General features: G+C 33.7%; 2 protein-coding genes across 2 annotated transcripts; both read left to right on the plus strand.

The window, feature by feature from the left end:
• Positions 1 to 707: 707 nt before the first annotated feature.
• LOC139153894 (olfactory receptor 11A1-like) lies at positions 708 to 9825 on the plus strand. The gene is made up of 3 exons (XM_070728315.1): positions 708 to 1625; positions 4557 to 4575; positions 9815 to 9825. The coding sequence occupies exons 1-3, from the start codon at positions 708 to 710 to the stop codon at positions 9823 to 9825; spliced, it is 948 nt and encodes a 315-aa protein (XP_070584416.1).
• Positions 9826 to 9842: 17 nt separating this feature from the next.
• LOC139153895 (olfactory receptor 6N1-like) lies at positions 9843 to 10805 on the plus strand. Its single transcript, XM_070728316.1, has one exon. It carries the CDS (start codon positions 9843 to 9845, stop codon positions 10803 to 10805), a length of 963 nt encoding a protein of 320 aa, XP_070584417.1.

Consider the following 10805-nt stretch of genomic DNA (forward strand, 5'->3'; position numbering starts at 1 on the left):
TTGTGTAATCTGTACCTAACTATTATTTTGCAGATTCTAAGGATTTTTTTCTTAGGAAGGGGACATTATTTTTCCAAAGTAATAAATTCTAAACAAAAAAACACCAATTCATGGGGGAATAATTAATGGAGAAATCTTTTTTGAGGCTAGCAATTTGGTTGTAGATTAAAGTTTGGTAGAAAGGTAGATAATCTGCTGCAAGTGATCTCAATGGATGACTTAATTGAAATGCCAGGGGAATAATCTTGAGGGACACACATGTTTATTGAGGAGAATGTTAGTGTTAGGTTTAGTAATGGCTGGACATATATGAGTTTGAAAATCACTTGTTTCATAATGACATCAATCCCTTGTGCATTTATTGGCAGGGTCTTCAAGTGTTTCAGACTTTAAAAGAGATGGATAGAATAATTTTTGGAATCTATTTTTTGTCACCAGATGGAGCTTTGGTACCAAGACTGATATTGGACAAAACCTATTGGAAATATGCTTCCTTCCTATACCAATCACCGTGAAAATTTCATTTGTTAGATTAAAAGAGAGAGATAAAGCAGTCCTGGTGATTCATTTCCAATTAGAATGTTGATTCTAAATGGAGTACGGCCAGTTTGAATAATAAATTAGAAGTTTCTAATTATAACTGATCCAATGGAGAACACAGTTGCATTGTTTCCTGATTTTGGATATTTGCTGAACTGAAAAAAACAATGTTAGTTGCAGAGAAAGAAAATGAGACAGGCATCACAGAATTTATTTTCTTAGGTTTGGGAAATCCTGATGAATTACAGCCTCTTCTTTTCATGCTTTTCTTGATAATTTATCTTGCAACAGTAACTGGGAATCTTCTCATCATTGTGTTAGTTGTAGCGGACCAAAACCTTCACAGCCCCATGTACTTCTTCCTGGGAAATTTGTCTTGCCTTGAAACCTGTTATTCCACAACTATTTTGCCAAAAATGCTAAGTACTCTGTTTACTGGAGACAGAACAATAACTGTAAGTTGTTGTCTAACCCAATATTTTTTCTTTGGTTGTTGCATAGGTACAGAAACATTTCTCCTGGCAGCAATGTCTTATGATCGTTACTTAGCAATTTGCAGACCTTTATTTTATGCTCTTATTATGAACAGGAAGTTTTGTTTCCAGCTTATGGCTGGGGCATGGATAAATGGTTTGATTGTTAATAGCATTGTTGTATTTTTGCTAGCCCAACTTTCTTTCTGTGGATCCAATATAATAGATCATTATATTTGTGATTTAACTCCATTAGAAAGACTGACTTGCAGGGACCCAACATTATTTAAACTCATTGTTCTTCTCTTGTCCTTCATTTTTACCATCCCTCCATTTATACTGACCTTTAGTTCTTACATTTGCATAATTGGCAGCATCATAACAATTCAATCTACTATTGGAAGGCAAAAAGCTTTTTCAACCTGCTCCTCCCATCTCATGGTGGTTTGTCTTTTTTATGGCACATTAATCATTGTCTATATGTTCCGAGATGCCCTCACTATGAAACATCTCAGTAAAATTTTCTCTATTTTTTACACAATACTAACTCCTCTGGTCAATCCTCTCATCTATACTTTAAGAAATAAAGAGGTTCATAAATCCTTAAGACAAATTCTTATGAAATGTTCACTTGCTTTAAGAAAATATCCATAGAATTCTTTCCTTGCCTTTGATGATGAACATACAGTAGCTACTAAAATAGATGCAAGCAAGTTCTTGCAATCAAAGCTGCTAATCTAGATTTGAGGTTTCTTTTTGCTTTAGGACAGCAAGGAGTGCTGTCTGGTGGAGTGCTGCTGGTGGAGTGATATTTACTGTCTATTCTCCCATGAAGTTTTATAATTATTACATTGAACTTTACACATTGACTTTTCTTTTCAGATTGGCAATACATTTCTCAAATATGCAAAAATCAGCAATTTTGTGTGTCAGGATTTTAATATGAATTTGCCTGTATTAGCAAAATATAATGATTAGTTTTGCAACAACAGCAACAAGACAGGATATACACATAAGAAGTTTAACTAAATTTGCAAAAGAATTGTGCCCTGTCTAACAATACATCATGCACTCTCGCAGATATTATCATCGACTCATTGGTTTTTAATGGGGCTAAATGCTTATAAATAGTGCAGATTAACAGACGTTAAAGAGGAGAGACATCAATCAATTTCAATTTATTTTTTAAAAAACAATTTTATACAATATATTTTATTATAATCATTAGAAGTAATCATATTGGCAAAACACAGAACAGGCACATTTCTAAAGTTAGTAAACTATTGTACATATTCTTCAAGTTTGAATTCCAAATGAAGATATTGTTGGAATTAGGTTTTTCTTCCAGTGTTGAATAAAGTTTATTCTCACTACTGTAAGCGTGTAACTAATTTATAATGTTTCTTGTTGATTATTTTAGAGAATATTTCTAATTAAAAATATGATTTCATTTAAATTTAAATTCATACTATGAATATTATACTATGTATAACTTTGCATTATTTTACTTATATACCACATATGATAAAATGTTTATTTCCTGGTGTTTCCAATATCGATTGATATATGATTGACCTATCTTAGATAATATTAGTAGATGGTGGTAGTATACATCAATAAAACATTTTAAACCAATTTTTCTTTAGCTTATAACTGTGTAAATTTTATAGATTTAATCCATCATTCTTCCCACTATTATATAGTAATTATTTCTTTGAAACTTTAATGCATTTTATTGCATGAAGACTAAATAAAAGTTTGCATTTACAACCTAATAAATTGTATTGATTTATTTTAGCATTTCAAAATCATTTTTTTCCTTGATGTCCTTTCTTCCTTTTTGAGATCTGATATTGTTCTTCAGACTAGTAGTAAGTCAACTATATTCCATTTTCCTTTAAATAATTATTTATGAGTTTTAAGTTCAAAGAACCTGACTGTACATGCCTGCATATGCAATTACAGTAAATGTATCCAACATGAAAAACATTTTTATCAACCTTTGTCTAATAATAACATGTTCCTTTACATTTTTATCTTCCTTTGTAGCTCTGTGTCATAAGTCAATTTGTCAAGCTGGCTACCTCCAGAATTGCCATTCTGCTATTGGGAGACTTTATTCATTACAAGTACCATATTTTTCGGAGTATAAGATGCACCAGAGAATGAGACGCACCTTAGTTTTGGAGGAGGAAAATAGGGAAAAGAATCTGCTTACTAGGTATTCATCTGGCTAGTATCTTTAGTCTGATCAGTTTCAGCACATTAATTTCTCCCCCAGTTAAGGGATTAAGAAAAACAGGTGCATCTTATACACCGAAAAATATGGTATCTTATTTTATAGTACAGCTTAAAATGTGGAGGGGCAAGGCCACATCTCCCTTTAGAATCTTGTACAATTAGTTTGTTTTATTGATCGTTTCACTGAAATTTTTTTCAATTAATCATTTTTATCCCTTAAAAAAGGAGTTGTTCAATAGTGAAATGATCAGCATTTAAATTTAATAAATACATACCAGTATTTTTTTGAACAAGAGGTACAGCAGGGCAATGTGGGTTTCTAAAAATGTTTAATTTTGGATACTGCCTTGAAGGTTTAAAGAAAAATATGGGATTTTTCTTTATATATTTGTGCAACTGTCAAAGTTCTATTTTCCAATTTCTTGTACTTGTTAAAGATTATGCCTGACCTGGCATCTCATACTGATTTTGCACTCCAAAAGAGGGGGAAATGTTGTTCCATACTGTTACATATTTGCCTGGGTGACCTACCCAGACAGGGTAAAAGTCAAAAGTTCAGATTTGTTTATTGCATGTTGATTGGTTGCCTTCTTTTGGTGCTTAAAATGTATCTTTGTAAAACTGCTTGTTGCTGGGCTAGATTGTATAAATAGGAGAACTGTCATTGTATAGAGCTCTCAATATTCAATTGCTTCTTGACTGAATTGACTTCCTTGTCCTGTTAGCAAATAAACCTTGCTTGATTCAACCTTGCTTTGAGAGTTATTACATTGGCGACGAGAAGACCGATCCTCCGTGTGCTATCATGGCTAGTCCAGCCACCTGAATTCTTCGACCCAGAAAGAATGACCTGGACAGCCTACATGGCGAAGTTTTAAATATTTTTGGAAGCGGACGGCATGAAAGACGCCAACAGCGGCTGCAAGCGTGCCCTTTTCCTCAATTACTGTGGCACACAGATTTTTGAGCTGGCAGAAACCCTCACTGACCCTGAACCGGTGAACTCAGTTTCCTGGGACGCTCTCTTGTCCAAGCTAGCCGCTCACTTCAAACCTATGAAGCCAGCTAGAGTTTTTCGCCATCAATTCTCCCGGATGTCACAAGCAGAGGGCGAAACGATCAATCAGTTCAATCAGAGTTATTACACATACCAGTTCTGACTATAGAAATATAGAAATGTTTGGATGGCATAGATGCAATTTTATGGTTTAATTGAATTCATTTTACACTATTCTTTAGCTAATCTTTTAAGGTTATAAGTATATTTATTTTATTGATTGATTGATTGATTTTGTCCAATACACAATGAGGGTTTTAGTGGGTATACACATAGTAAAATACATAATGAAGGTTATCGAGGATATACTTATAGTAAAATATATCTAAGAAAGAATAAAAGAGAAGGTATAGGAATAGAACATATCAATGAAGGAATAAAAGAAGATACATAGGAATAGAAGTGTCACGCTGAATATTGCCAGCCCCAGAGAGTTTTAGTAATTAAAGAGCTAACTGTATGTGCTTTATTAAGTTCCTCCTATTATGATGTAATATCCTGCCACATCTAACACTACTTCCTTCTTCTTCATCCTAAAACTCCATTCTTCTATCTATCTACCAACTCCATTCTTCCTAAAACTCCATTCTTCTATCTATCTACCAACTCCATTCTTCTATCTATCTACCAACTCTATCTATCTTCATCCTAAAACTCCATTCTTCTATCTATCTACCAACTCGGTTGTCCACCGAGACAGGTTTTATTTTCTACTTTTATAATAAAAGAAATCTTGTTTTGAACAAATGACTAAAAGCTTCTATCCATCGCCTCCGCGGTAACTAAAGTTCTAACGGACTTTAATCATTTACAGTACCGCGACAAGAAGAAAGGTACAGGAGATATAGGAGAGCAATAGGACAGGGGACGGAAGGCACTCTAGTGCACTTGTATTCACCCCTTACTGACGTCTTAGGAATCTGGATAGGTCAACCGTGGATAATCCAAGGGTAAAGTGTTGCTGTAAATTTTAATTTAATTTTAATTTTTGAATAGGAAAAAGATTTCTAAAAAGAAAATGGGTCCTAGAAGAACAGAACAGAATAGGGCAAGGAAGGACAGAACAGAACAGGACATTATTTAGCAAAGTATGATTAGACACAGAAGGAATTTGTCTTCAATGCAGAAACTCTCAGTATATATGCAAAATACCCCAGAGTAATAATAATCATAATAATTATACTAATAATAGGCTTTACCTCTTGCTTTATATCTGCCCAAAAGCTTATGATCCACATGCAAGCATGGACAGGCACAGCTAGCTAAATCAATTTAGAGTGAAGAATTTTTGGAATGATGGTATTCAATGCCAAGGTGAATATCCCCCTCACATGGAAATTATTCAGGAATGGGAAATTTTCTACTATTACACTGGACAGTCAATGTAATGGAAAATTGTTTTATTGATTCAATTTTACTTTCTGACTCTGCATCTGTACTAATGTCACTTAAAGGGGAGTGGGAGAAGCATAAAACAGATGCAGAAAAAATATCCTGGTTATTTGTTGTTGATAAATTTGAAGCTTGTGGAGAAATAGCATCATCAACAAAAGGCAGATTCCACCCGAAATAACAATAACAATAACAGTAAAGATTGGCCTTTAAAGTTTGAAATATATTGTTATGCATGGTAAAATGAAAAGATCCATGAATTATCACATAGGTCACTTGAATTATTCTATAATGACTCTGTACGCAGCATTTCAAGCAGACTGAATTTACAGTTGATGAAGAAAAAACATTATAGGTGTTGTTTCTGAAACATGTCTAAAGGCATAATTGAAAATAGATCTTGACATTGCCAAAGGAGACACTGGACATTGAAAAAATTCCTGATTGGCAAAACATTGAAATGTTCTTATTTTGTAATAACTGCTTGCAAGAGGCTTTTAAAAATAATAAAAACTGGGTGACTCAACTACTGAAATAGGATTCATCTGAAAGCTGAAAATTTTATCTCCAATTTTAGATCCATGGTTCTAGTGTATATAAAGCAGCTATACTCTTTAAACTAATAAAACTTTCTTTATATTCTCTGGGGAAATGTCCCTATATACATTTATTTCATAAAGCAGATAAAATATGTGGGATACAGTTTGCTTATTATAATTTAATGATGCACAATAAATTTACCAAAAAGCTAATGCTTAATGATGCACATCAAAATTTCAAAAAATAAAGGGACTTTGACCAAATATACATCTCCCGCAGTTCATTTATTTTATACAGATACTGTTGGCAGTACACATTGATGTATCTTATTGAAATCACATCTCATTTATTTTAAAAGTTTTAATTCCAGGTAAGAACTATGATTAGTGATGGGCGAACCCAACGGTGTTCGGGTTTGGCAAGTTCGGATGAACTTTATGCAAAATTCGGCCGAACCCAAACCAAACCTGAACTCGAACCCGAACGGGGAATCCCAGCAAGAGATTCCAGGGGCGGAGATTTGACATCACGTATACCGGCAGGTTGCTAAGGACGCCAAGGTGATCACTTTGTGGATTCCATGGAATCCAGGAAGTGATCACCTTGGCATCCTTAGCAACCTGCCGGTGATGTCAAAGCTCCACCCCCGAATCTCTTGCTGGGAGGGATTCCCCAGCTCCTTCAAAGGGAGGTCTTCATGTAAAAATAAACATTGTTATTTTTACGAAAAAGGACGCTGCAGCGACACTGCAAACAAAGGGTGGCCCTTTCATGTAAAAATAAACATGTTTATTTTTCCGTGAAAGGACTGCCCTTTGCTTGCAGTGCCACTGCAGCGTCCTTTTATTTAAAAATAAACACCTTGGTGTCCTTAGCAACCTGTGGGTGACATCAAAGCTCCGAACGCTGAACACGACCCTGAACTTTGCCCGAAGTTTCAAATAATTTTGGGTTCGTGTTTGGTATACTGAACAGCGCAAAATTCGGTATGGACCCGAATTGTGCGAGTTCGGTTTGCTCATTACTAAATATGATTCTCAAAATAGGACTATGCAGAGACAATCTAATAGAATGTGGAATGCAGAGGTTATTTATGCAACAAAGTTTTGTAAGCACATACACTATCTTGTTCTATTATTGGATCTACTATTTAATTAAATAAATCATATTTATACTCTTTTTTTCTGAGACATAAGGCTTTGATATTTTGCAAAATCAACATTTAAAGATTCATAGTGATGAACCCCATGATGTGTAAATATAAAATATCATTATTATCACCAGGGCATAGAAGATAGAGATCCTCTCCCTGGTCATCATGCCCCACTGTTGCTATATTCAAGATTTTAGTGAAGATTAAAAGAGAAAATAAGAAAATTTTGAAATACAGTGTATTCTAAGAATAAATATTCTTAGAATATTCTAAGAGAAAAATAAAATAAAATGTTTGGAATGATAGGGAACCTGGATGTAGCAAAGATAATTTTTGCTCCCGATCCTTGAATTAAATTTAATCTCTTCAATTGTTGATTTTTCTAGGGCTAGGGATAAGTAGGACTGTTGAACATGCTAACAATGGAAGGCAGAGAATAGGCTCATTATAAAGCATAAATGTGGCATTATGGATTCTCAGGATACATTGCCCAAGTAGCAACACAAATGAGAGTTAGTCTTCAGAATTAACAAGTTGTTAACAACAGCCTTTGGGAATTTATAAATTAATTGCATCAGAAAACTATAATAAATCTTCTAGGATTAATTATTGCACTAAAAATATTTTAGAAACTTTTCCATCTCATAGCATAAAATGTTCCAACTTACGTAAGATTCTTGAGCTGCAATTAGGAGGAAAACATATTGACTCAATGGATTGTGTTTTAAAGGAACCAATATCTTGCTGAAGATAAATGCCCACTTCAGATATTCTCCCAGATTTCAGAGGAAATGTGTACTTTTTCTGATATTGTTTTATATTAAAATATTGACTAACTTCATAGAGTGTAGTAAATGATATAATTATATCATTTTAGTTCAGATTAATCCAAGATCCTATAGATCACAAATCATCATTTATAGTCTACTCCTAGGTATCAGTAGAGTTGCTATGATTTACTCAAACTGTGAACATCTTAAATGGAAACCAGTCATTTGCATTATACAAAGGGAGTCCAGGGTTTAGCTTGGACCTACTGGGTTAGTTTGACCAAGTGAGTTTGGACCCTTTTTCTTCCAGTTGAATTTTGGTGAAACATTTGGCGTTATCCTTTGGGGAAGATAAACATTTGGATGTTTGTAAAGAGGTATTACATCTAATGACTTAGAATATATTTTAGTGTGCATGCTTGATTTTATTTACTGTAGAGTTTAATTTAGTCCTGTCTAAGGAATACATTTCTTCTTCATGAAATAATATATTTGCTCCGCAAGACCACTGTTTACATGAACTATGAGAAACTGTGAGGATGCAGATGAGATGTTTTAGGAGTAGACTAGGGAAATAAATAGAAGACAATACTTGTGTACTTTTGACTTTTATTTCAAACTCCAGAAGAATATATTGTAATCTAATGACTTCAAAATTATATGCATGACAAAATTTTCAATATAATAATATTCTATATTTTATATTCTGAGATAAAAATATGTGGAAGGTTAAATTATTTCATTTCTGATTTCACAAACTATGACTGTGTTGCACTGGATTTCAAACTTATACAATCAAATAAATATAATTACAGTGTGTTCAATGTTCCAGACCTCCCCTTGTACAAGAATGTGTTAAGATTAAGATTCATCTTTCTTCAAATTACTTTCCTCATTAATTATTTATCTTCTGATTGATTCGAAGAGTAATTTCATTTTTAAAAAAGCTCTATTTAAAACAATGAATGCAGTATGGGATGTTGAGATATAATCAGATATTCAAACATATTCAATTTGTACATAACTAGCTAAAAGTTAATTTTGAAAATTTCACATAGTTTTCAAGGAAAGTGACCTAATATTGTAGATTTACCTGTTTCATTTAAGAAACTCACTTTGGTGTAGTGGTTAAGGTATCAGAGTAGAAGCTGTGAGTATGAATAGATCTTGAGTTCTGGTTCTGCCTTAGGAACAGGCAGACCAAAGAAGAAAGCAATGGCAAACCATTCACAAAAAATTGCGTAAGCAGACCTACTAAGAAAGCAATGGCAAATCGTTCAAAAAAAATTGAAGGCACAGAGTACATATTTCATTTAGAAAAATCATAAAGAAGCATATGGAAAACAAAAGGAAATAGATCAAAGGGAGAAGAAAAGAGAGATGTGCATAATATATATAGTAATATAACTTGAATGCCTCATCTCCAGTACATAGCAGGTATAAGGACAAAGGATAATTTTCTTCCTTTTAAGCACATCATATTAGAGCTGATCTTCCTGTTCTTGGATTAGATGAGAATAATGGTGAGCAACTGCCACCTACAGTATATTCTCAGGGTATTCTCCTTTTCCCATTATTGAATACTTGAATGAAATGGGTGTTTTATACTTTCATATTTGAACTCATCCCTTCTTGTTATATATTCTAGAATCTACGTGATATTTCATTAAATGGAAATGCTGGGGATAGAAAAGGAAAAAAACCAGTCAAGTATCAGAGAATTTATCCTGCTTGGTTTTGGAAATCTCCCTGAGGTGCAACTTTTCCTTTTCTGGTCGTTCTTGGTGATTTATCTGATGACAATATTTGGGAATCTCCTCATATTTCTGCTAGTTGTGGCTGACCAACATCTTCATACTCCAATGTATTTCTTCCTGTCAAATTTGTCTTGTCTGGATACTTGCTACAGCTTTAATTTCTTGCCCAAAATGTTGACCAATTTGCTGACTGGAGAAAGAACTATTAGTGTGAATGGATGCTTAGCCCAATATCATTTCTTTTGCATGTGTGAATCAATAGAAACATATCTTTTAGCTGCAATGTCTTATGATCGCTATTTGGCAATTTGTAGACCCTTAAAGTATGCTTCTGTTATGAACATCAGATTCTGTTTCCAACTCATGGTTGCAATAGGCATACACAGTTTGATATTTAATGTCATTCTTGTAACTGTTATGGCTCAATTAACCTTTTGTGGGCCTAATGTAATAGATCATTACTTTTGTGATTTATATCCTCTGATGAAACTCTCCTGTAGTGACACAAGTCTCTTTGAACGTTTTGCTTTTTGCATGACCATTATTTTTACAATTCCCCCATTCCTGTTGACTCTAACTTCTTACATTTGCATCATCATCACTATCATAAATATAAAATCTATCACAGGAAGGCATAAAGCCTTTTCAACATGTTCATCTCATCTCATGGTAGTTTGCCTCTTTTACGGCATATTATTAATTGCCTATGCATTGCCAGTCACCCCTACCCTAAGATACCTCAATAAAATCATTTCCATTTTCTACACAATCATGACTCCTTTAATTAATCCTCTTATCTACACTTTGAGAAACAAAGAAGTCCATAAAGCATTAAGACGAAATTTAGGGAAAATGATGATTTTTTTGTCATTTGTCACTTGA

Source organism: Erythrolamprus reginae, chromosome Z (genome assembly GCF_031021105.1).
Source record: "Erythrolamprus reginae isolate rEryReg1 chromosome Z, rEryReg1.hap1, whole genome shotgun sequence".
Lineage (NCBI taxonomy): Eukaryota > Metazoa > Chordata > Lepidosauria > Squamata > Dipsadidae > Erythrolamprus > Erythrolamprus reginae.

What these genes read in the sequence shown, in the direction of transcription:
- LOC139153894 (XM_070728315.1), top strand. Translation starts at nt 708, where the DNA reads ATGTTAGTTGCAGAGAAAGAAAATGAGACAGGCATCACAGAATTTATT.
- LOC139153895 (XM_070728316.1), top strand. Translation starts at nt 9,843, where the DNA reads ATGCTGGGGATAGAAAAGGAAAAAAACCAGTCAAGTATCAGAGAATTT.